Genomic DNA, 27101 nt, shown 5'->3' on the forward strand with positions numbered 1-27101 from the left:
CTAATACAAGTTTATCACTTTAAAAGGCTCATTGATCATTAGAAAACCCCTTTTCAATTATGTTAGCACAGCTGAAAACTGTTGTGCTGATTAAAGAAGCAATAAAAAAGGCCCTTCTTTTGACTAGTTGAGTATTTGGAGCATGGTGTCTTGTGGGTACTACTTAATGAAGCTGCCAGTTGGGGAGTTCGTGTGTGTGTGTGTGTGTGTGTGTGTGTGTGTGTGTGTGTGTGTGTGTGTGTGTGTGTGTGTGTGTGTGTGTGTGTGTGTGTGTGTGTGTGTGTGTGTGTGTGTGTGTGTGTGTGTGTGTGTGTGTGTGTGTGTGTGTGTGTGTGTGTGTGTGTGTGTGTGTGTGAGATAATGTATCCTTGAGTGAAAGGGGAAATGGTGGGGACAGAACTTTGAATAAGTTGTGGTCTAAATCGATACCCTGTATAACAATTTACTGGATTGTTGCAGGAAACTAAATGAATCATTTACGCATGTGTTTCAGTTTCATCATCCACATCTCTGGGGAGTCAGCACATTGGTCTCAATAGTAGTGTGTGGGACATAAAGAGTGGGTGGTTGTGTATGTGATCGAAAGTGAGGAGCATCTCATGTGTGAACAGTTTCCCGTATGTATGAGTTCAACTGCTGCTGGCAACTGGAAGTTACACATTTGAGAGAGAATACATGGACGGACGCACTTAACACACACACACACACACACACACACACACACGCTTATCTCATTTCAAACTCTGAATCCTGACCAACATCTGATTCTGATCACACATCGGTAATACTTAGTTTTGATTTGAAAAGCAGATTTTCTGAAGTGTGTGTGTGTGTATGTGTGAGAGAGAGCGAGAGAGAGAGAGCTACCGTACATGTGAGTATGTATCAGCGACTTGTCATTCATTACCAGAGCTCTGAAACACAATGTGGGCGACTGCAGTAGGAAGGAGAATTCATCAAGATAACAACTTCCTTTGAGGCACATTAAATCAACTCATAAAATCAATTCAGTAAATCAACTCACACACAGAAAAAGTGAATAAACACATACAAATTTAAAGTAAGACATGAATTGTCTCATTTCTGTTATTACTCCACATCGTCAAGTAGTACAAAAGCAGATGGTAGTAAATAGAACCCTGTTATAAACATTTGATCACAAATCTCCCTGTCTTTCTGGCTTCCTCAGGTTACAATAAGTAGCTTAAATTAATAATAAGGCTGAGGATTTAATAGGTACAATACAAGTCTCATGTTTATATGCTCTCACAATAAGGTTCTCATGGTTGTCCCACTTCTTCCCATAGCCTTGAGAGGAAAGACCTCTGTCATGGAGACAAAGCCTTGCTTCCAACAGTCAAGGTCACTATCAGCCACTGTCAGCATGATGGATTATAGGTAGCTGTCTCTTGTACCCTTTCCACACTATAACTTTCGACCAAGCTGTACTTTGCCGGCTATTTATTTTTCACATTGTCCTTTCCAGTATATGTTTCCAGGAAATAATGTGGATGAATAATCAATCAGGCCAGTGAAGTACAGCTGGGCTTGGGATGTCTAGGCTCAGTAGTGTGAAAGGGTATTAGTGGTTTGATATATCATATGACCGACTCAGGTTTGATATGGCCAGCATGCAGAGGGAGGCTGCGATGCTGCAGCCTCTAAGGACCGAGGACTACCTTGCTGCTGCTGCTGCTTCGTAGAATCCAAGCTCCAGGAATAACACATTCTTATCAGCGCTCGCTTGGTGGCTGGAGGTTCTCATCTCTTGCAGTAAGACTCTGATGTAGGTGTTCCATTTCTCCGGCCTCCATCACCATCTTCTTTTAGCGTTCTGCCGCCTTTCTCAGGTCGAACTGTTCCATCTCGGTGTTGATGCAGTGAAGCTCTTCAACTGAGGGGGCGGAGCCTGAGAGGGTGGAGTCAGCGGGGCAGAAGCCCTGGAGGAGGCAGTGGTGGAGTTAGGAGCGTGGACAGAGTGGGCACCGGTGTGGGCGCTCGACAGTGTGCAGGCGCTTGTGGAGCTTAAGGTGAACATGTTGGGGTGAATCGGGACGCTGTACAGCTTGCACTTGTAGGGCCTCTCGCCTGAGTGGAGACGCAGGTGGGTCTTCAGGTTGCTGGTGCTACTGAAGCGCTTGCGGCACACCTGGAGTGAGGGAAAAGATGGAGCACAAAGCAATGAGAGAGGTTCAAATGTTAGTTGACGTAAAGGCAAAGATTTCATACTTGCTAATCTTGGAAAAGAGGCTTGATTAAGCAATGTTTTGTAGTCTCATGGGCATTTTGGGGGGTATGGCATAGTGACGCTGTGGGACAGACAGAAACAGACAGACAGGCAGAAAGACAGACAGACAGATATTCTAGATAAACAGACAGACACACGGACAGACACAGACAGATAGATAAATAGATATTCCAGATAAACAGACCGACAGGCACAGAGATATTCTAGATAAGAAGATAATCAGATCTCAGCCTTCTGTACCTGGCACTCATGTGGCTTCTCCCCAGTGTGAACCAGGAAGTGTTTCTGGAGGTGGGCCAGCTGGGTGAAGTCCTTAGTGCAGGTGTGACACCTAAAGGGCCGCTCTCCACTGTGGACACGCAGGTGAACCTGGAGAAAGGCAACAGAATAGCAAGGAGGAAGAAACATAGAATGATAGAATTAAAAATAACATAAAAGAAGCGGAAAGATAAAAAAACAGGCTGAAACAAATCTATTTCATGAAAAGTGTGCGGGTCGTTCTGTTATTTTCATGCATACTTAATTGCCCCCTGCACCTTAGCTTTTTAAGGATGTGCATATGACCACGAACTATTCTATAAACAAATCTATTTAAATCATGATGTCCTATCAACATAAACTATCATCTAGACATAATGTACTTGTAATCTCCGATATTGGCTATTTAATAGGGGACTGGCTGACCTTGAGGTTAGACAGTTATTTAACGGGGGACTGGCTGACCTTGAGGTTGGACAGTTTTTGAACGGGGGACTGGCTGACCTTGGGGTTGGACAGTTATTTAACGGGGGACTGACTGACCTTGGGGTTGGACAGTTATTTAACGGGGGACTGACTGACCTTGGGGTTGGACAGTTATTTAACGGGGGACTGACTGATCTTGGGGTTGGACAGTTATTTAACGGGGGACTGACTGACCTTGAGGTTAGACAGTTATTTAACGGGGGACTGACTGACCTTGAGGTTAGACAGTTATTTAACGGGGGACTTACTGACCTTGAGGTTGGACAGTTATTTAACGGAGGACTGACTGACCTTGAGGTTGGACAGTTATTTAATGGAGGACTGACTGACCTTGAGGTTGGACAGCTGCCCGAAGATCTTGCTGCAGACGTTGCACTCGTACCGGATCTTCCCGTTCTTCCTGGTGAGCGGGTAGGACAGGGTCTTGTACCCGATGACCCGTCTTCCATGTCTGGCCTTCCGCAGGTCTCCTGCCCCTTCCTCTGCACTGTGGCTGGAACTCAGCAGGGCGGATGTGGGCTTGGAGGGGAGGTCGTCAGAGGAGGCAGCCAGGCCTGCCAGCGGTGAGCCTCCCCTGGGTGCGAGAGGGGATGAAGCCATGGATGAGGCCCTGGACGTGGCTGGTAGAGGCTGGTTATCGAAGGTGCTGCTGCCAGGGGCATGTTTAGAGTCCATGATGTTGTCTGTTGGTGTTACAGTGAGGTTTTTGAGGTATTGGTTTGGTGAGGGCATAAGGTCACCAAGATGTTTGCGCCCACTGGTCGTCAAACAAATTACGTGTTTTTTTGTCAGTGCAAAGGGCATATCTCTGCTGCCATTGGTTAGTGAGAGGTCTTTGTGTGTAGTGGACAGTGAAACCGGGAGCTCTTTGTGTCCATTGGCTGATGGGTGCAGGAAGTGCGGGTACCCCTCAAAGGGCAGCATGTGAGGTGGAAGTGGTATATGTGGAGCTAGTCTGTCACTGCACAGGGGGTATGTGTGAGGTCGTATGCTGTTAAGGCCAAGTGGATAGTGAGGTATGCGGTAGGGACTGCACCGTTGACTGAGGTACATCTGGCCTGGCACTGAGGACTCTGGGTAATGTTTGGGTGTGATGGAGACACCCGGGGTAGGATTGACAGGAAAGTGCATGTGGGGGGTGACAGGGCTGTTGTCCAGGGTTCTTCTGGGGATGGGGGGGGCACAGTATAGGATAGGTGGGTAGCTGGGGAAGACCAAACGGGGGCTGAGGGGTAGGAAAGGGCTGCAGGTTGGGGACAGTGTGGATTCGGGGAGTAGGGGGCAAGTGGAATGGGGCTTGGTGGGCTCCTTCCTCAGGATTTCGGACATGCTGTACCCCCTCTTCCCGCAAACCTGGTTGTGCTCTGTGGGACAAAAAAGACACACACATACTTAGGGTAAAATGTTGCTGCACGAAAGTACCTTGAAACTATCATTTGCAGCTTGATGAGTTTAGTCAACTGTTCTACACATGGGATGCACATGACACAATCGCAAGTTGCAGTCTCTCTCTTTTTACAGTAGAACCCATTGTTTATGAGTCTGTGTCACTCTCTTTTTAGAGTAGAACCCATTGTTTATGAGTCTATGTCACTCTCTTTTTACAGTAGAACCCATTGTTTATGAGTCAGTGTCACTCTCTTTTTACAGTAGAAGCCATTGTTTATGAGTCTGTGTCACTCTCTTTTGACAGTAGAAGCCATTGTTTATGAGTCAGTGTCACTCCCTTTTTACAGTGGAACCCATCGCCACAGATACACCACCTGACACACATACCTTCAGTGTGAGACCATGTCCACTGTGCCCCTATCTATGACATCACTTCTCTAGTTCTCAGCCACTCACTCCGCTCTAAAAGAGGAAATAACTCCAGTTCAACCAGTTGTTTTCTACTTTTTATGAACTCGTCTCAGATCTCAGACCTATGTCAGTCAGCTGTTAAGATCATCTGCTTCTCACTAACAGACCTGTCCGGGCGCTCTATGGAAGCTGATACTGAGGGTGAAACATTAGTCGGCTGATCAGGGCCCAGATTAAGCTGAGGGAGGGAGAGAGTGGTTATAGGAGACAAGTTCCAGCTAGCAGACCTGTGTGTGTTGGCTGGTGAAGGGGCTTTACACAGTCACATCCCAACCTAGTCAAATGGAGTCTTGATTCTTTTTGATATCAGTTAAATGAATTCAGAGCGTTATATACAGTAACTCTTAGTTGAATTCAGTGTTATATACAGTAACTTTTAGTTAAATCAGAGCTACTTCTTTAAAAAGGACCCATACACTCTGTCCAAGACAGACAGACAGACAGACAGACAGACAGACAGACAGACAGACAGATAGACAGACAGACAGACAGACAGACAGACAGACAGACAGACAGACAGACAGACAGACAGACAGACAGACAGACAGACAGACAGACAGACAGACAGACAGACAGACAGACAGACAGACAGACAGACAGACAGACAGACAGACATCACGCCACACACACACACACACACACACACACACACACACACACACACACACACACACACACACACACACACACACACACACACACACACACACACACACACACACACACACGCACACACGCACACACACACACACACACACACACACACACACACACACACACACACACACACACACACACACACACACACACACACAGACACTCTCTCTCTCACAAACACCCCCAACACAGACACACTCTCTCTCTCACTCACACCCAACACACACTCACACACTCACACACAGAAGCCTTGTTTGTGTGTGTGTGTGAATGAGAGTGTGTGCGTGTGAGAGGGAAAGAGAGAGTATGTATGTGTATGTGTGCATTGGAAAAAAGGAAACTGAAACCTTGCTTTGAGACCTGAAATTGGTCTCGCCTTACGAAGAGACAAAACTCCTCTTGGTGACACATGGAGCTAGATCTTCTCTCCTTTCCTTGTCTCCCTCCTTCACAAAGGCCTGTGGGTGTGACTTTTATTACTGGTTAAACACCCACACAAAGATTGTGTCAGGCGCCTGGACCTTTGACAGCGCTTTTGGCTTTGAATATCCACCCACTTTGAATATCCACCCAAAGCTCTAGGAAACTCTAGGAATTGCTCCGTTGTTCCGAACACTCATTGATCAAATTGATTTTCTCTCTCCTCCACTCACCACAGTGAATACAAGTATCAGAGATTTCACATTGTCCCATGCCTTATTGGATTGGATGAAATGGGATTGGATCTGTTAGCCTGGCCTAGCAGTAAAATGTATTAAGTGCATTAGTAGCAGGCTTCATTCCAATATGAATCTGATGTTAGTCGAGGGGGCCACAAAACAGCAGTTTGCGCGCTGGAGATAACTGCTGTGCCACAAGTTTCAGACCTCTGCATTACAAAACGTACCAATTCTCTCTGTGGCGAGCTCTCCTGGGGGTGTGTAGTTGAGGCGGTTGGCTAACTCCGGGCAGTACCACACAAGCAGCTCTTGGCCCGGTGGTACGGCTCTCACTGTGTAGAAGTAGATGGCCATGCCAGTCTGGCACGCCGCCAGATTCTGGTCTCCGTGACAATGGGCTGGGTTGACGTAGCGCATCCAGTTACTCTTCTCCTCATCCAAGCCATCCAGGATGTGATGTAACCGACCCTCTGAAAACACCTGGACAGAGAGAAAGAGAGGGAATATATATATATATATATATATATTGGGTGGTGGTGGTGGGGTGGGGTGGGCTTAATCTGTGGGTTTTGGGTGGTGGTGGGATGGGGTGGGCTTAATCTGTGGGTTTTGGGTGGCGGTGGGGTGGGGTTAATCTGTGGGTTTTGGCTGTTGGTGGGGGTAGGGTTAATCTGTGGGTTTGGGGTGGTGGTGGTGGGGGTTAATCTGTGGGTTTTGGGTGTTGGTGGGGGTAGGGTTAATCTGTGGGTTTGGGGTGGTGGTGGGGGGTTAATCTGTGGGTTTTGGGTGGGGGTGGGCTTATTCTGTGGGTTTTGGGTGGTGGTGGGGTGGGGTTAATCTGTGGGTTTGGGGTGGTGGTGGGGGGTAATCTGTGGGTTTGGGGTGGTGGTGGGGGTGGTCTTATTCTGTGGGTTTTGGGTGGTGGTGGGGTGGGGTTAATCTGTGGGTTTGGGGTGGTGGTGGGGGGCTAATCTGTGGGTTTTGGGTGGGGGTGGACTTATTCTGTGGGTTTGGGGTGGTGGTGGGGGGGGTAATCTGTGGGTTTTGGGTGGGGTAGGGTTAATCTGTGGGTTTGGGGTGGTGGTGGGGGGTAATCTGTGGGTTTTGGGTGGGGGTGGGGGGTTAATCTGTGGGTTTTGGGTGGGAGTGGGGGGTTAATCTGTGGGTTTTGGGTGGGGGTGGGGGGTTAATCTGTGGGTTTTGGGTGGGGGTGGGGGGTTAATCTGTGGGTTTTGGGTGGGGGTGGGGGTGGGTTTATTCTGTGGGTTTTGGGTGGTGGTGGGGTGGGGTTAATCTGTGGGTTTGGGGTGGGGGTGGGGGGTTAATCTGTGGGTTTTGGGTGGGGGTGGGGGTGGGCTTATTCTGTGGGTTTTGGGTGGTGGTGGGGGGGGTTAATCTGTGGGTTTGGGGTGGGGGTGGGGTGGGGTTAATCTGTGGGTTTGGGGTGGTGGGGGGGGCTTATTCTGTGGGTTTTGGGTGGTGGTGGGGGGGTTAATCTGTGGGTTTGGGGTGGGGGTGGGGGTGGGGTTAATCTGTGGGTTTGGGGTGGTGGTGGGGGGTTAATCTGTGGGTTTGGGGTGGGGGTGGGGTGGGGTTAATCTGTGGGTTTGGGGTGGTGGTGGGGTGGGGTTAATCTGTGGGTTTGGGGTGGTGGTGGGGGGGGTTAATCTGTGGGTTTGGGGTGGTGGTGGGGGGGTTAATCTGTGGGTTTGGGGTGGTGGTGGGGGGTTAATCTGTGGGTTTGGGGTGGTGGTGGGGGGGGTTAATCTGTGGGTTTGGGGTGGTGGTGGGGGGGGTTAATCTGTGGGTTTGGGGTGGTGGTGGGGGGGTTAATCTGTGGGTTTGGGGTGGTGGTGGGGGGGGTTAATCTGTGGGTTTGGGGTGGGGGTGGGGTGGGGTTAATCTGTGGGTTTGGGGTGGTGGTGGGGGGTTAATCTGTGGGTTTGGGGTGGGGGTGGGGTGGGGTTAATCTGTGGGTTTGGGGTGGTGGTGGGGGGGTTAATCTGTGGGTTTGGGGTGGGGGGGGGGGGTTATTCTGTGGGTTTGGGGTGGTGGTGGGGGGGTTAATCTGTGGGTTTGGGGTGGTGGTGGGGGTAGGGTTAATCTGTGGGTTTGGGGTGGGGGTGGGGGGTTAATCTGTGGGTTTGGGGTGGTGGTGGGGGGGTGGGTTTGGGGTGGTGAATCTGTGGGTTTGGGGTGGTGGTGGGGGTAGGGTTAATCTGTGGGTTTGGGGTGGGGGTGGGGGGTTAATCTGTGGGTTTGGGGTGGTGGTGTGGGTAGGGTTAATCTGTGGGTTTGGGGTGGGGGTGGGGGGGGGTTAATCTGTGGGTTTGGGGTGGTGGTGGGGTGGGGTTAATCTGTGGGTTTGGGGTGGTGGTGGGGTGGGGATAATCTGTGGGTTTGGGGTGGGGGTGGGGTGGAGTTAATCTGTGGGTTTGGGGTGGGGGTGGGGTGGGGTTAATCTGTGGGTTTGGGGTGGGGGTGGGGTGGGGTTAATCTGTGGGTTTGGGGTGGTGGTGGGGTGGGGTTAATCTGTGGGTTTGGGGTGGGGTGGGGGTGGGGTTAATCTGTGGGTTTGGGGTGGTGGTGGGGTAGGGTTAATCTGTGGGTTTGGGGTGGTGGGGGGTGGGGTTAATCTGTGGGTTTGGGGTGGTGGTGGGGGTGGGGTTAATCTGTGGGTTTGGGGTGGGGTGGGGGTAGGGTTAATCTGTGGGTTTGGGGTGGTGGTGGGGGTAGGGTTAATCTGTGGGTTTGGGGTGGTGGTGGGGGGTTAATCTGTGGGTTTGGGGTGGTGGTGGGGGGGTTAATCTGTGGGTTTGGGGTGGTGGTGGGGGGTTAATCTGTGGGTTTGGGGTGGTGGGGGGGGGTTAATCTGTGGGTTTGGGGTGGTGGTGGGGGGTTAATCTGTGGGTTTGGGGTGGTGGTGGGGGGGGTTAATCTGTGGGTTTGGGGTGGTGGTGGGGGGTGGGGTTAATCTGTGGGTTTGGGGTGGTGGTGGGGGGGTTAATCTGTGGGTTTGGGGTGGTGGTGGGGGGGGTTAATCTGTGGGTTTGGGGTGGTGGTGGGGGGGGGTTAATCTGTGGGTTTGGGGTGGTGGTGGGGGGGGTTAATCTGTGGGTTTGGGGTGGTGGTGGGGGGGGGTTAATCTGTGGGTTTGGGGTGGGGGTGGGGGGGGTTATTCTGTGGGTTTTGTTTTTGACATTGATCATCGACTGGAATGACAGTACGATGACTCTACTCGAGTCCGCTCACAATCGACTGTGCAAAGTTATACCACTCTAACTTCAATCAGACCTATGTTCCCATACAGCGCACCTAAATGACTACACATTCCTGGAGAGCAAAACAGTCGGGCGAATTGACACAACGACCGATGACAGTGTTTTCTTACAATAGTCCCTCTCAGACTATATTCAGTTGGATCTTTCTCTCTGCTTTTCTGCTCTATCACCCTTTCCCACTTTCTCTGCTAAACTCTTTACATCACTTTATCTGCTAAGCTCTTTATATCACTTTCTCTGCTAAACTCTTTATATCACTTTCTCTGCTAAACTCTTTATATCACTTTCTCTGCTAAACTCTTTATATCACTTTCTCTGCTAAACTCTTTATATCACTTTCTCTGCTAAACTCTTTATATCACTTTCTCTGCTAAACTCTTTATATCACTTTCTCTGCTAAACTCTTTATATCACTTTCTCTGCTAAACTCTTTATATCACTTTCTCTGCTAAACTCTTTACATCACTTTCTCTGCTAAGCTCTTTATATCACTTTCTCTGCTAAACTCTTTACATCACTTTCTGCTGCTCTTTATATCACTTTCTCTGCTCTTTATATCACTTTCTCTGCTAAGCTCTTTACATCACTTTCTCTGCTAAGCTCTTTACATCACTTTCTCTGCTAAACTCTTTACATCACTTTCTCTGCTAAGCTCTTTACATCACTTTCTCTGCTAAGCTCTTTATATCACTTTCTCTGCTAAACTCTTTACATCACTTTCTCTGCTAAGCTCTTTATATCACTTTCTCTGCTAAACTCTTTACATCACTTTCTCTGCTAAGCTCTTTATATCACTTTCTCTGCTAAGCTCTTTATATCACTTTCTCTGCTAAGCTCTTTACATCACTTTCTCTGCTAAGCTCTTTACATCACTTTCTCTGCTAAGCTCTTTACATCACTTTCTCTGCTAAGCTCTTTACATCACTTTCTCTGCTAAACTCTTTACATCACTTTCTCTGCTAAGCTCTTTATATCACTTTCTCTGCTAAGCTCTTTACATCACTTTCTCTGCTAAGCTCTTTATATCACTTTCTCTGCTAAACTCTTTATATCACTTTCTCTGCTGCTCTTTACATCACTTTCTCTGCTAAACTCTTTATATCACTTTCTCTGCTGCTCTTTACATCACTTTCTCTGCTAAACTCTTTATATCACTTTCTCTGCTGCTCTTTACATCACTTTCTCTGCTAAGCTCTTTACATCACTTTCTCTGCTAAGCTCTTTACATCACTTTCTCTGCTAAGCTCTTTACATCACTTTCTCTGCTAAACTCTTTACATCACTTTCTCTGCTAAGCTCTTTATATCACTTTCTCTGCTAAGCTCTTTACATCACTTTCTCTGCTAAACTCTTTACATCATTTTCTCTGCTAAGCTCTTTACATCACTTTCTCTGCTAAGCTCTTTACATCACTTTCTCTGCTAAACTCTTTACATCACTTTCTCTGCTAAACTCTTTACATCACTTTGTCTGCTGCTCTTTGTCCGGAAGCCGTGTTATTTGCAGATTGACTCATGACTTTAGTGTCTAGGTCATCTATGTTGATCTCATGTCTGTGTTGTGGCCCTGTTGTTTAGATGTTGTGTTGGGACTGTATCTGTAGGTCTGTCATCGTGACTATGCTGTTTGCAGGCCTACGCCCGTTAGCTGTGTTATTTGCAAGTGGAAGTCGTGGCTCGCAGACCCTAAGCCACTTCCTTGCTTAGTCAGTGTGTTTGTGTGTGTGCTACAGTATGTGTTTCCCGGCAGTGAGACCATGGCACTGCCGAAAGTAGCGGAGAGAGGAGCAGAGAGAGGAGAACCACGGTGTCAGTGAAACTAAACAGCTGTGTGTGTGACCTCATGCTGCCTTCTCACCAATGAGCAAACACACATTATCATACACAGTCTTTGCAGGATATTTAAAAAATGACACGCGGCTGGCATAGAAACACACACAAACAGATATTACACAGGATGTGAGACCACAAGTGCCAATTGTTGCCCCCCCTCCCCCTTTTTAGAATTTAACAGGATATGACCAAAATGAGTTCCCACAATGCCCCTCATTTACCCTCCAGAAGTAATTCCTGTTAGCATCTTTGGGCACCGTGTCATTGGTGTAGCTCTGGCCAACCAGAGGGCCGAACCGCGTCCCCTTCGGAATGAGTTCCCGACTGGTCACCCCAAGCACCTGTACCACACAGGAAATAACATCATCAAACAATGGACCATTCAGAAGATAAGATGACAAAGTGAATGCCCATTGAGAAAACATAGAGTAAGATTCTCTTGGATACAACCTCTGACTGTCATGTCAGATATATGGTAGTTCCAGCTAACTAGCCACACACCAGGAAACTGTTTCCTTTCTTTCAAACATGTTATTGTAAATGTTTCATACAGACTAAACCAACAATAACACACAAATGTATATACAGTTGAAGTTGGAAGTTTACATACACCTTAGCCAAATACATTTAAACTCAGTTTCACAATTCCTGACATTTAATCATAGTAAAAATTCCGTCTTAGGTCAGTTAGGATCACCACATTATTTTAAGATGTCAGATTAATAGTAGAGAATAATTTATTTAAGATTTTATTTCTTTCATCACATTCCCAGTGTGTTCCCAATTAGTATTTGGTAGCATTTCCTTTAAATTGTTTAACTTGGGTCAACTGTTTTGGGTAGCCTTCCACAAGCTTCCCACAATACATTGGGTGAATTTTGGCCCATTCCTCCTGACAAAGCTGGTGTAACTGAGTCAGGTTTGTAGGCCTCCTTGCTCACACACACTTTTTCAGTTCTGCCCATAAATGTTCTATAGGATTGAGGTCAAAGCTTTGTGATGGCCACTTCAATACCTTGACTTTGTTGTCCTTAAGCCATTTTGCCACAACTTTTAAAGTATGCTTGGGGCCATTGTCCATTTGGAAGACCCATTTGCAACCAAGCATTAACTTCCTGACTATATTTCAAAATTGAGATTCTTCAAAGTAGCCACCCTTTGCCTTGATGACAGCTTTGCACACTCTTGGCATTATCTCAACCAGCTTCATGAGGTAGTCACCTGGAATGCATTTCAATTAACAGGTGTGCCTTGTTAACATTTGTGGAATTTCTTTCCTTCTTAATACGTTTGAGCAAATCAGTTGTGTTGTGACAAGGTAGGGGTGGTATACAGAAAATAGCCCTATTTGGTTAAAGAACAAGTCCATATTATGGCAAGAACAGCCCAAATAAGCAAAGAGAAATGACATTCCATTACTTTAAGACATTTACTACGTTACAGCCTTATTCTACAATCGATGCAATAATGTAGTCCCCTTAATCAATCTACACACAATACCCCATAATGACAAAGCAAAAACAGGTTTTCAGAAAAATAAAAAACTGAAATATCACATTTACATAAGTATTCAGACCCTTTACTCAGTACTTTGTTGAAGTACCTTTGGCAGTGATGGCAAACCTCAAGTCTTCTTGGGTATGACGCTACAATCTTGGCACACCGGTATTTGGGGAGTTTCTCCCATTCTTCTTTGCAGATCCTCTCAAGCTCTGTCAGGTTGGATGGAGAGCGTCGCTGAACAGCTATTTTCAGATTTCTCCAGAGATGTTAATTCTGGTTCAAGTCTGGGATCTGGCTGGGCCACTCAAGGACATTCAGAGATTTGTCCCTAAGTCACTCCTGCATTGTCTTGGCTGTGTGCTTAGGGTCATTGTCCTGTTGGAAGGTGTACCTTCACCCCAGTCTGAGGTCATGAGTGCTCTGGACCAGGTTTTCATCAAGGATCTCTCTGTACTTTGCTCTGTTCATCTTTGCATCGATCCAGACTAGCCTCCCAGTCCCTGCCGTTGAAAAACATCCCCACAGGATGATGCTGCGACCACCATGGTGGCTTCACCTTAGGGATGGTGCCATGATTCTTTCAGACGTGACACTTGGCATTCAGGCCAAATAGTTTCATTTTGGTTTTATCAGACTAGAGAATCTTGTTTCTCATGGTCTGAAAGTCCTTTAGGTGCCTTTTGGCAAACTACAAGCAGGCTGTCATGTGCCTTTAACTGATTGGTGGTGTGCTGCAGAGATGGTTGTCCTTCTGAAAGGTTCTCCCATCTCCTCAGAGGAACTCTGGAGCTATGTTAGAGTAACCATCAGGCTCTTGGTGTGTACCTTTTCAAATCAGGTCCACTCAATCAGATTTACAACAGGTGGACTCCAGTCAAGATGTAAAAACATCTCATGGATGATCAATGGTAACAGGATGCACCTGAGTCTCATAGCAAAGGGTTTTAATACTTATGTAAATAAAGGTAATTCATTAGTTTTTTTAATTAAATGTGATTATTATTTTTTTTGTTACAAAAAAATATTTTTGCTTTGTCATTATGCTATTGTGTATAGATTGATGGGGGGAACAAGTAATTTAATCAATTTTAGAATAGCCCTGTAACGTAACAAAATGTAAAAAAGGGAAGGGATCTGAATACTTTCCAAATGCACTGAACACGTAACTCAATCATGTCATCCAAACTGTGTGAAGTGTGAAGACGTTCCCACCATTTCAGCACATATAAAGTAAGCCAAGACAGTAGACGTTCCCACCATTTCAGCACATATAAAGTAAGCCAAGACAGTAGACGTTCCCACCATTTCAGCACATATAAAGTAAGCCAAGCCAGTAGACGTTCCCACCATTTCAGCACATATAAAGCACATATAAGCCAAGCCAGTAGACGTTCCCACCATTTCAGCACATATAAAAGTAAGCCAAGCCAGTAGACGTCCCACCATTTCAGCACATATAAAGTAAGCCAAGCCAGTAGACGTTCCCACCATTTCAGCACATATAAAGTAAGCCAAGCCAGTAGACGTTCCCACCATTTCAGCACATATAAAGTAAGCCAATTTCAGCCAGTAGCCAGTAGACGTTCCCACCATTTCAGCACATATAAAGTAAGCCAAGCCAGTAGACGTTCCCACCATTTCAGCACATATAAAGTAAGCCAAGCCAGTAGACGTTCCCACCATTTCAGCACATATAAAGTAAGCCAAGCCAGTAGACGTTCCCACCATTTCAGCACATATAAAGTAAGCCAAGCCAGTAGACGTTCCCACCATTTCAGCACATATAAAGTAAGCCAAGCCAGTAGATGTTCCCACCATTTCAGCACATATAAGGTCACGCCAGTAGAAAAACACAGGTTAGAGGAAGCTTTTATGAAAAGAGTTTCTCAATGACAACTGGCATTCACTTTGAGAGTGTGAAAAGGAAAGCTGTCCTCTTTCACACCGTAAATATTTAATGAGTTAATCAGAACACAACTCTTGTTCTCGCTCCTGAAGGTGTTACTTGTGAAACTTACCCCCTCTGTCTCTAGCCTCCGGGGCGGGGATGAAGGGATAGGGTGTTGTTGGACACACCCCTATCATATCGGGAAACCAACGGCACTAAACCCTAGAGGACCTATAGTCATGGTAATTGCTGACTCATACTGTCACCTTTGAAGATAGATACAGGGCTATATGTATGCTGTATAATACAGTGCATTTGGAAAGTATTCAGACCCCTTCACTTTTTCCACATTTTGTTACGTTACAGTCTTATTCTAAAATGCATTAAATATTGTTTTCCCACTCAATCTACACACAATACCCCATAATGATGAAGCGAAAACAGGTTTTTAGAAATGTTTGCAAATGTACCTTATTTACATTAGTATTTAGACTCAAAATTGAGCTCAGGTGATCATCCTTGAGATGTTTCGACAACTTGATTAGAGTTCACCTGTGGTAACGTCGACTGAGTGGACATGATTTGGAAAAGGCACACTTCTGTCTCTATAAAGTTCCACAGTTGACAGTGCATGTCAGAGCAAAAACCAAGTCATGAGGTAGAAGGAATTGTCCGTAGAGCTCCAAGACAGGATTGTGTCGAGGCACAGGCCTGGGGATGGGTACCAAAACTTTTATGCAGCATTGAATGTCCCCAAGAACTCTCCATCTCTGCGAAACTCCACCAATCAGGCCTTCATGGTAAAGTGGCCAGAGGGAAGCTACTCCTCAGTAAAAGGCACATTGACAGTTTGCTTGGAGTTCGTCAAAAGGCACCTAAAGATTTCTCCGACCATAAGAAATAAGATTCTCCAGTCTGATGAAACCAAGATTGAACTATTTGGCCTGTATGCCAAGTGCCACGTCTGGAAGAAACCTGGCACCATCTCTACAGTGATTCATGGTGGTGGCAGCATCATCCTGTGGGGATGTTTTTCAGCGGCAGGGACTGGAAGACTAGACAGGATTGAAGGAGAGGTGAACTGAGCAAAGTACAGAGAGATCGTTTATGAAACTTGCTCCAGAGTACTCATGACCTCAGAATTGGGCAAACCTTCACATTGAATATCCCTTTGAGCATGGTGAAGTTATTAATTAAACTTAGGATGGTGTATCAATACACCCAGTCACTACAACGATACAGGCGTCCTCAGGGATTTCACCAATTGGCAAATGGTGACATTAAAACAGTTACAGAGTGTAATGACTGTGATAGGAGAAAACTGATCATGGATCAACAACATTGTAGTTACTCCACAATACTAACCTAATTGACAGAGTGAAAAGAAGGAAGCCTGTACATGAATACAAATATTCAAAAACATGCATCCTGTTTGCAACAAGGCACTAAAGTAATACTGCAAAAAATGTGGCAAAGTAATTAACTTTTGTCCTGAATACAAAGTTGTGTTTGGGGCAAATCCAATACAACACATTACTGCATACTGTACCACTCTCCATATTTTCAAGCATAGTGGTGGCTGCATCATGTTATGGGTATGCTTGTAATCTTTAAGACTGGGAAGTTTTTCAGGATAAAAAGAAGCAAAATGAAGCTAAGCACAAGCAAAATATTGTAATTACTTCACCACCATGGCCTATTTATTGCCTTAGCTCCCTTATCTTACCTCATTTTCACTCACTATATATAGACTTCTTGTTTTCTTTTGTTCTGCTGTATTATTGACTGTGTTTTGTTTATTCCATGTGTAACTCTGTGTTGTTGTATGTGTCGAATTGCTACGTTTAATCTTGGCCAGGTCGCAGTTGCAAATGAGAACTTGTTCTCAACTAGCCTACCTGGTGAAATAAAGGTGAAATATATCAAATAAACCAACAAGACAGTGAATGTTACTGTGCTACAGTTTTGAATTAAATCTACCTGAAAATCTATGGCAAGACCTGAAAATGGTTGTCTAGCAATGATCAACAACCAATTTGGCAGAGCTTGAAGATTTGAGGAAATAATGATGGGAAAATGTTGCACAATCCAGGTGTTGAACCCTCTTAGAGATTTACCCAGAAAGAGTAACAGCTGTAATCACTGCCAAAGGGAGTGATGTGGCACCTGAATCAGGTGATTTTTGTCCCTGGTCCTTTCACACTTAGAGTACTGTCTGGTTATATGGTCAATCCCTGGTCCTATCACACTTAGAGTACTGTCTGGTTATATGGTCAATCCCTGGTCCTATCACACTTAGAGTACTGTCCAGTTGTATGGTCATCTGCAGCAAAGAAAGATATATAAAAAAGCTCCAAATGGCTCAAAACAGGGCTGGTAGATTAGCTCTTCATTGCTCTAAACAGGGCTGGTAGATTAGCTCTTCATTGTTCTAAACAGGGCTGGTAGATTAGCTCTTCATTGCTCTAAACAGGGCTGGTAGATTAGCTCTTCATTGCTCTAAACAGGGCTGGTAGATTAGCTCTTCATTGCTCTAAACAGGGCTGGTAGATTAGCTCTTCATTGCTCTAAACAGGGCTGGTAGATTATCTCTTCATTGCTCTAAACAGGGCTGGTAGATTAGCTCTTCATTGCTCTAAACAGGGCTGGTAGATTAGCTCTTCATTGCTCTAAACAGGGCTGGTAGATTAGCTCTTCATTGCTCTAAACAGGGCTGGTAGATTAGCTCTTCATTGCTCTAAACAGGGCTGGTAGATTAGCTCTTCATTGCTCTAAACAGGGCTGGTAGATTAGCTCTTCATTGCTCTAAACAGGGCTGGTAGATTAGCTCTTCATTGCTCTAAACAGGGCTGGTAGATTATCTCTTCATTGCTCTAAACAGGGCTGGTAGATTATCTCTTCATTGCTCTAAACAGGGCTGGTAGATTAGCTCTTCATTGCTCTAACCGTATGAATATTATCCAAACACATCAGAATCTCTCATGGCTTCACGTTAAAAACAAATTACTATGCAGTCTTCTGATTTTCTATAGGAATGTTGTATTTTGTTTTTTAAACACAGTATTTTTCAGGCCAGTTAGTGCATACTAGCAACACGTATAACCACCAAACCAAACAGGCAAATTCAGGGCAGCTAAAACAACCCAAACCAAGAACGAATCGCCTTAAATCTACAGTTTTATACAGATCCATAGCTGAAAGGAACTCTTTACCAATCCATATTTCTCAGCTGAATGGAACTCTTTACCAATCCATATTTCTCAGGCAAAAAGTTAATCGGCAGGGTAGCCTAGTGGTTAGAGCATTGGACTAGTAACCGAAAGGTTGCAAGTTCAAATCCCCAAGCTGACAAGGTACAAAATCTGTCGTTCTGCCCCTGAACAGGCAGTTAACCCACTGTTCCTAGGCCGTCATTGAAAATAATAATTTGTTCTTAACTGACTTGCCTAGTAAAATAAAGGTAAAATAAAATTGAAAAATCCACCTTCAAGAAAACAAAAATAATAACATTTAATGTGATAGACCATGTGACTGGACAGGAAATAGAAAGAACATCTAATGTGATAGACCATATGACTGGACAGGAAATAGACAGAACATCTAATGTGATAGACCATATGACTGGACAGGAAATAGACAGAACATCTAATGTGATAGACCATGTGACTGGACAGGAAATAGACAGAACATCTAATGTGATAGACCATGTGACTGGACAGGAAATAGACAGAACATCTAATGTGATAGACCATATGTCTGGACAGGAAATAGACAGAACATCTAATGTGATAGACCATGTGACTGGACAGGAAATAGACAGAACATCTAATGTGATAGACCATATGACTGGACAGGAAATAGACAGAACATCTAATGTGATAGACCATGTGACTGGACAGGAAATAGACAGAACATCTAATGTGATAGACCATGTGACTGGACAGGAAATAGACAGAACATCTAATGTGATAGACCATATGTCTGGACAGGAAATAGACAGAACATCTAATGTGATAGACCATATGACTGGACAGGAAATAGACAGAACATCTAATGTGATAGACCATATGTCTGGACAGGAAATAGACAGAACATCTAATGTGATAGACCATATGACTGGACAGGAAATAGACAGAACATCTAATGTGATAGACCATATGACTGGACAGGAAATAGACAGAACATCTAATGTGATAGACCATATGACTGGACAGGAAATAGACAGAACATCTAATGTGATAGACCATATGACTGGACAGGAAATAGAAAGAACATCTAATGTGATAGACCATATGACTGGACAGGAAATAGACAGAACATCTAATGTGATAGACCATATGACTGGACAGGAAATAGACAGAACATCTAATGTGATAGACCATATGACTGGACAGGAAATAGACAGAACATCTAATGTGATAGACCATATGACTGGACAGGAAATAGACAGAACATCTAATGTGATAGACCATATGACTGGACAGGAAATAGAAGAACATCTAATGTGATAGACCATATGACTGGACAGGAAATAGAAAGAACATCTAATGTGATAGACCATATGACTGGACAGGAAATAGACAGAACATCTAATGTGATAGACCATATGACTGGACAGGAAATAGACAGAACATCTAATGTGATAGACCATATGACTGGACAGGAAATAGACAGAACATCTAATGTGATAGACCATATGACTGGACAGGAAATAGACAGAACATCTAATGTGATAGACCATATGACTGGACAGGAAATAGACAGAACATCTAATGTGATAGACCATATGACTGGACAGGAAATAGACAGAACATCTAATGTGATAGACCATATGACTGGACAGGAAATAGACAGAACATCTAATGTGATAGACCATATGACTGGACAGGAAATAGACAGAACATCTAATGTGATAGACCATATGACTGGACAGGAAATAGACAGAACATCTAATGTGATAGACCATATGACTGGACAGGAAATAGACAGAACATCTAATGTGATAGACCATATGACTGGACAGGAAATAGACAGAACATCTAATGTGATAGACCATATGACTGGACAGGAAATAGAAAGAACATCTAATGTGATAGACCATATGACTGGACAGGAAATAGACAGAACATCTAATGTGATAGACCATATGACTGGACAGGAAATAGACAGAACATCTAATGTGATAGACCATATGACTGGACAGGAAATAGACAGAACATCTAATGTGATAGACCATATGACTGGACAGGAAATAGACAGAACATCTAATGTGATAGACCATATGACTGGACAGGAAATAGACAGAACATCTAATGTCATAGACCATATGACTGGACAGGAAATAGACAGAACATCTAATGTGATAGACCATATGACTGGACAGGAAATAGACAGAACATCTAATGTGATAGACCATATGACTGGACAGGAAATAGACAGAACATCTAATGTGATAGACCATATGACTGGACAGGAAATAGACAGAACATCTAATGTGATAGACCATATGACTGGACAGGAAATAGACAGAACATCTAATGTGATAGACCATATGACTGGACAGGAAATAGAAAGAACATCTAATGTGATAGACCATATGACTGGACAGGAAATAGACAGAACATCTAATGTGATAGACCATATGACTGGACAGGAAATAGAAAGAACATTTAAAGTGATAGACCATATGACTGGACAGGAAATAGAAAGAACATTTAAAGTGATAGACCATATGACTGGACAGGAAATAGACAGAACATCTAATGTGATAGACCATATGACTGGACAGGAAATAGACAGAACATCTAATGTGATAGACCATATGACTGGACAGGAAATAGAAAGAACATTTAAAGTGATAGACCATATGACTGGACAGGAAATAGAAAGAACATTTAATGTGATAGACCATATGACTGGACAGGAAATAGGAAGCATCAACTGAGTTTCCTGTCAGGTATTTCATTGTCTGTATTGTCTACTTGTTGAATGTTTGTGAAGTCTTGATTTGTGGTTGTTTGTAATGTTTTGTTAATTGGTGTTACGACGTCAGCTAATTGGGATCCTAATAAAAATTACAAATGTAAATTCGACATTTATGTATTTCATTATCAACACATTTGCTAACATTTCTGAAGACATGTTTTCACTTTGTCATTATGGGATATTCTGCGTAGATTGATTAGGGCTGTAACACACAACAAATGTAGAATAAGTCAAGGGGTACTGTATAAATACTTGTATATACAGTATAGATGATAATTTTTTTAAACCTAACCCCGAAGCCTAAAATAGGCTTTTCCTTGTGGGGACTGTCAAAATGTCCCCCACTGTCTGAATTTTTCTTGTTTTACTGTCCTTGTGAGGACTGCTGGTACCCACAAGGATAGTAAAACCAAACACACACACACACACACACAATATATAAGAGTTATATTGTCTATATACTATTTTTCAGTTTAACGTCAGTCTATTATTTTCATTGCTGGCTGAATAGTGGATGGACTGTCCTAGTCCCATACCACCCCAGACTACACCTGTAATTCCCCCTAGTCTTTAGCATAGTCCAGACTCCAGATAGACATCATTAGAGGGTGATGGGGATGCTGCTATTTACCTGAACACACCTGGACTCACACTCCTCTGATTTTACAGAGAGTTACCACTTTTCCCTCATTCTAGGGATTACACCACAGGTGGCTGGTGGCACCTTAATTGGGGAGGAAGGGCTCATAGTAATGGCTGGAACGAAGTGAATGGATGGCATCCAACAACTTCAAACCCATGGAAACCATATGTTTGATAACACTCTATTGACTTTATTACAACTATTATTATGAGCCATCCTCCCCTCACCAGCCTCCTGTGGATTACACTGTCTGTTTGTGAAACGTATCCTCTTAAAGCAGCAGGCAGCATCACCGAGCATGGAGTAATCCTCATACTGACGCCAATGCACTGACTGACTGAACGAGCACACACCTCAAAGTCAAAGTGTTGCAAAAAGTGATGGTATATTCACATTGACAAACGCTGCCCATGCCATTAGATTAGACACACTTTGATCCGGGTCATGTTTGAATACTCTGAAAATCCATACTACCTCCCTTGATGCTATCACTGATTTGGACAGATGACATCGATTCAGTGGAACCCCTCACTTTCACCTATCCAATCACCTCAAATCTGGGATCACTTCAAGGAAGGGTGTTAGGAAGGATCCATTTGGAAAGAATTCAAATAATGGCCTCATTCAGTCTCCTGTTCAGTAAAGGGGGAATCCTAACTTCTGCTTAAAGTTAAAATGTACTTTGTCTCCCATTGACATCATTGCATGACTGTGTGAAAATTCTACTTATTAAGTACAAGTACAAGGATTTGCCCCTTAAACATCAAACCGCACATCCACGTTCTATCTTTCATGTTGATCGAGCTAGCAGATCCACTTCTCCTCGGACCGATCCGTGGGGCATAGATACAGGAGGTGGGTCTCAGTGTCTCCGCTTTACGGTTTAATGGTAAGGTAGGGGACAATGGGAACCGAGAATGTAAAGTAACAACTAATCATAGTGACCTACGGCTGTGGCTGTGAAGACAGAACCTGTGTCCCAAGTGGCACCCTATTCCCTTTATAGTGCACTAACTTTGAACAGGACCCATAGGGAACATGGTGCCATTTGGGATGCGCTCATTGTCTATTGTCTTTGTATGTTCCTTAAGATGTTCGCAGCGAGGAAGAGACACAGAGGAAAAACTGGAATTAGAAAACGGTGTGTCAAGCATTTCCTCCCCTGGGGAAGGATGGAGGGATGGGAGTGGAGTTTTCACATAACATATAGCACACAGTTGTGTATACACACACACACACACACACACACACACACACACACACACACACACACACACACACACACACACACACACACACACACACACACACACACACACACACACACACACACACACACACACACACACACACACACACACACACACACACACACACACACACACACACACACACACTAGAAGGCCCCCACAAAGAAGCATCATGCATGGCCAAATACATCTCCCATATACAGGGAGGTGTGGTGTTCAGGATACCTCTGCAGAGTCAAGGCAGCGTTTCAGGACCAGGTTTCTGGGTAGAGACCTCTCAGCCTTGGTCTTGTCCTGGTTCTCTGGGTGGTTCTCCAGTTCCTCATCCAACGTGTGGTCTTTCACAATGTAGGTGCACCTCTCCTGGAACTCAGCTTCACTCCAGTGGGTCATGTCTGGGTCCTGAGGGTCTGAGTCCGACATGGTCGGGGTGGTGACCACTGTGGTGTGAGGTGAAGGGGAGCTATCTGAGGTTAACATAACTGTGCTGTGCTGGGAGGAGGCCTAGAAGAGATGGAAGAAGAAGGATAAGAATGGGATAATGATAACATAAGATCATTCTAATGTGCAATAGCCCAAGTAATCAGGGAAGTCATGGACTTCCTGTTTTCACTTTCTTTTATCTCTCCAAGTTCTGCCTTATTTATTTTTGTTCTCCTGTTCTCCTGTTCCCCTGTTCGCCTGTTCTCCTGTTCCTCTGTTCTCCTGTTCCTCTGTTCTTCTGTTCCTCTATCTTCTTCTTGTTTTTTTCTCTCTCTCCTATATATCTCTCTCCTATATATCTCTCTCTTCTATCTCTCTCTCTCTCTCTCTCTCTCCTATATATCTCTCTCCTATATATCTCTCTCTCCTATATATATCTCTCTTCTATCTCTCTCTCTCTCCTATATATCTCTCTCTCTCCTGCTGTCCTAAGCAGTGGAAAACCATTGTGGAAAACAAACAGCGGATAAAGTGTGCTGAAGGAGGAAGCTCTCCTCTGTCTTGAATAGAGCTAAATGTGGAAGTAAAGAGGCCGAGGTGTGAGACAGAGAGGAAGGAGATAACAGCGGGATACGAGGGCTGTCGACCAGTCAAAGAGGGGGGTACCCTAACTAAGTGTCCCACCGAATACTAACGGACAAACAAACTTCAAAGGGTAGCGTCCATCCCTCCACCACTCCACCATCCATCCACCCCACCATCGCTGCCCCCTGTTCCAAACATCCTGTAAGCGTCCAAAACAGGACCCCAGGTTTCAGGAAGGGGTTCCTGTGCACGTCAAATAAGGAGTGTCAGCCACCACTTTCACAAGGAGGAAACCAGCATTACCAGTGAATCATCCCAGACTTCCTCTCTATACTGACTGGGACTTGGCTCAGTCTGTCTGTCTGTCTGTCTGTCTGTCTGTCTGTCTGTCTGTCTGTCTGTCTGTCTGTCTGTCTGTCTGTCTGTCTGTCTGTCTGTCTGTCTGTCTGTCTGTCTGTCTGTCTGTCTGTCTGTCTGTCTGTCTGTCTGTCTGTCTGTCTGTCTGTCTGTCTGTCTGTCTGTCTGTCTGTCTGTCTGTCTGTCTGTCTGTCTGTCTGTCTGTCTGTCTGTCTGTCTGTCTGTCTGTCTGTCTGTCTGTCTGTCTGTCTGTCTGTCTGTGTCTCCCTCTCTCCGTCCGTCCGTCTGTCTGTGCATGCGCCTGAGGTATTCTGACCTGGACATTTTCTTTTCAGATGGTCCTTTCCAAGCCGGTTCCGGCACCTATGATGGATGCAGGACCAAACCAGTGGAGTACAGCTTGGCTCGACTCCACTCAGTAGTGTGAAAAGATTTTCATCAAGACTGGACAAAGCCATGAACACAGAAAGATTGGATGGAGTTAGTCTGAAAAATGCTAATCCTAGATCGAGTTCAAATCCTAATCTTAGATCCAGAGTTAAAATCCTAGATCCATATAGTGCCTTTGCAGGTAAACGCAGACGTTTGGGTGGAATACAATCAGAAGATGGCTGGTGGTTCTATGTGCCATTAATCAGACGCTTCTATCCAAAGGGACTTACCATTATCTGTGCATACATTTTCCATATGGGTTGTCCTGGGAACCAAACCCACTACCCTGACGTTGTAAACGCCATGCTATACGAGCTGAGCTACAGAGTACCAGTTTGTCTTTTTATCCCAGTCGAGGGAAGATAAAGTTGAAGTTTCCCAACATTTCTTATCTTCACTTTAAATCACCAGTGATATCATATTATACATTGGGTGGTTCGAGCCCTGAAGGATAATTGGCTGACAGTCGTGGTATATCAAAACATTTATTTTTACTGCTCTAAGTATGTTGGTAACCAGTTTATAATAGCAATAAGCAATAATGAATTAGAACACAAATAATTCCATCTTCTCTAGAACTGTACACTGATTGGCCAACATTGATAGATGACATTTCACAATGTGTGTATGGTACGCACCACCGCCGAGTGGAATGACTGTCACAACGGACAGCTCACTCTGAAACCATGAAACTATGAAACTGACAAAGCAGAAAATACACTATGAAACCATGAAACCATGAAACTGACATAGCAGAAAATAAACTCTGAAATCGATGCATGATGATTCAAAGCCACACAGCTGTGGCCTCATGAGAAAACATCGCCACATGAACTTTAGAGGAATAAGGTGAAATCTGTGTCGTGAGTGACTAAAAACACAGGCTTTCAGAAACTTCATGATAGCCTACAACTCCAATATCACAATCTCTGTATCCTTGTAAGACTGTCACACCAAATTAAACAAAATAAGACCTTTTGAATGAGACGAGCAAAGTGAAATCTGTGCTGTGTGTGAAAACAACTTTGTGACTGAAACCCTAATTTATACACACACACACACGCACACACAGACCTGGTAACAAAGAAGAGGGTGGTGATGGTGAATGAATACTTACTGTGAAGCCTTGAGAGGACCCACACATAGGACAGGTTATCTGTGTCCTCCTCCAGTGTCTGCGTGTGCTCCCTCTACTTCCCTCCCCTCTCTCTCTCTCACTCTCTCTCACCCTATCTCCTTGTCTCTCTCTTGCTCTCTTTCCTTTTCTCTGTCTCTCTCTGTCTGGTGAAGTCTGTATCATGCGTGTACCTGTTGAGACTGAGTGACAGTGGTGTCTCTCTCTCTCTCTCTGGTGCGTGTGTGGGTCTGCCCCCTCTCTTCCTCCCGCCCTCTCTCCTCTGTGTATGACTCCTCCTTGGGGGCAGTGATCTGTTCATCTATTCACTCACTCTCTGCTCCAGGGTATCAGGGCTGAGATAAAACAACAAGAGCTTTCTCTCCAGGAGGTGAGTCTCCTGTCACACAGACATGTTCCGGTTCAGACACATCTATCTCCATTATATTCGTCTGGGATTCTGACCCACCCCCTGAGGATACTGTGCTACGTGGTCTTTGTAGGCCTAAGTCAAGGTTCATGGAAACAGTGGCGCTACGAGAATGTTTGTTTGAAAGGATTCTAAGAAATCCACATTTTCTTATCAGTTCTTTGAAACAGAGAGTTGAATTCAAATTGAAACCGAGACTTTGGTTCGTTTCCAAACGACGACCATAACCATGATTTTGAGGTTAAATGTAAATGTTTGCTACAAGTTCAGCCTAGAGACAATTATATAAGCTAGGTTAATAACTCTCATAACCCTGTAACTCATATAACCCTAGAAGGCCAGCATCCCGGAGTCGCCCCTTCACTGTTGACGTTGAGACTGGTGTTTTATGGGTGCTATTTAATAAAACTGCCAGTTGAGGACTTGTGAGGCGTCTGTTTCTCAAACTAGACACTCTAACGTACTTGTCCTCGTGCTCAGTTGTGCACCGGGGCCTCCCACTTCTCTTCTAGTCTGGTTAGAGCCAGTTTGCGCTGTTCTGTGAAGGGAGAAGTACACAGCGTTACGAAATCTTCAGTTTCTTGGCAATATATTGCCTAGAATAGCCTTCATTTCTCAGAACAAGAATAACTGATGAGTTGAAGAAAGGCCTTTGTTTCTGGTCATTTTGAGCCTGAAATCGAACCCACAAATGCTGATGCTCCAGATACTCAACTAGTCCAAAAAGGCCAGTTTTATTGCTTCTTTAATTAGAACAACAGTTTTCAGCTGTCCTAAAATAATTGCAAAAGCATTTTCTAATGATCAATTAGCCTTTTAATATGATAAACTTGGATTCGCTAACACAACCTGCCATTGGAACAAAGGAGTGATGGTTGCTGATAATGGGCCTCTGTACACTTGAAGTCGAAAGTTTACATACACCTTAGCCAAATACATTTCAATTCAGTTAATCATAGTAAAAATGCCCTGTCTTAGGTCAGTTAGGATCACCACTCTATTTTAAGAATGTGAAATGTCAGAATAATATTAGAGATAACGATTTATTTAAGCTTTTATGTCTTTCATCACATTCCCAGTGGGTCAGAAGTTTACATAGACTCAATTAGTATTTGGTAGCATTTCCTTTAAATTGTTTAACTTGGGTCAAATGTTTTGGGTAGCCTTCCGCAAGCTTCCCATAATAAGTTGCGTGAATTTTGGACCATTC

General features: G+C 44.4%; 1 protein-coding gene across 1 annotated transcript; it reads right to left on the reverse strand.

Moving 5' to 3' along the window:
* Positions 1 to 395: 395 nt before the first annotated feature.
* On the reverse strand, positions 396 to 25608 carry LOC123991562 (PR domain zinc finger protein 1-like). Its single transcript, XM_046293191.1, has 7 exons — positions 25465 to 25608; positions 22776 to 23054; positions 11503 to 11622; positions 6396 to 6648; positions 3323 to 4356; positions 2489 to 2617; positions 396 to 2149 (listed from the first exon to the last, which is right to left on the reverse strand). Exons 1-7 carry the CDS (start codon positions 25489 to 25491, stop codon positions 1847 to 1849), a joined length of 2145 nt encoding a protein of 714 aa, XP_046149147.1. The 5' UTR covers positions 25492 to 25608; the 3' UTR covers positions 396 to 1846.
* Between the last annotated feature and the right edge of the window lie 1493 nt (positions 25609 to 27101).

The sequence above is a fragment of the Oncorhynchus gorbuscha genome, linkage group LG12, assembly GCF_021184085.1.
Source record: "Oncorhynchus gorbuscha isolate QuinsamMale2020 ecotype Even-year linkage group LG12, OgorEven_v1.0, whole genome shotgun sequence".
NCBI classification, from domain to species: domain Eukaryota; kingdom Metazoa; phylum Chordata; class Actinopteri; order Salmoniformes; family Salmonidae; genus Oncorhynchus; species Oncorhynchus gorbuscha.

What these genes read in the sequence shown, in the direction of transcription:
- LOC123991562 (XM_046293191.1), bottom strand. Translation starts at nt 25,491, where the DNA reads ATGTGTGGGTCCTCTCAAGGCTTCACA. An exon ending in GGTCCTCTCAAGGCTTCACA is followed by an intron (nt 23,055 to 25,464) that starts GTAAGTATTCAT and finishes CATCTCTTCTAG; the next exon opens with GCCTCCTCCCAGCACAGCAC. An exon ending in ACAGGAATTACTTCTGGAGG is followed by an intron (nt 6,649 to 11,502) that starts GTAAATGAGGGG and finishes CTCTCTGTCCAG; the next exon opens with GTGTTTTCAGAGGGTCGGTT.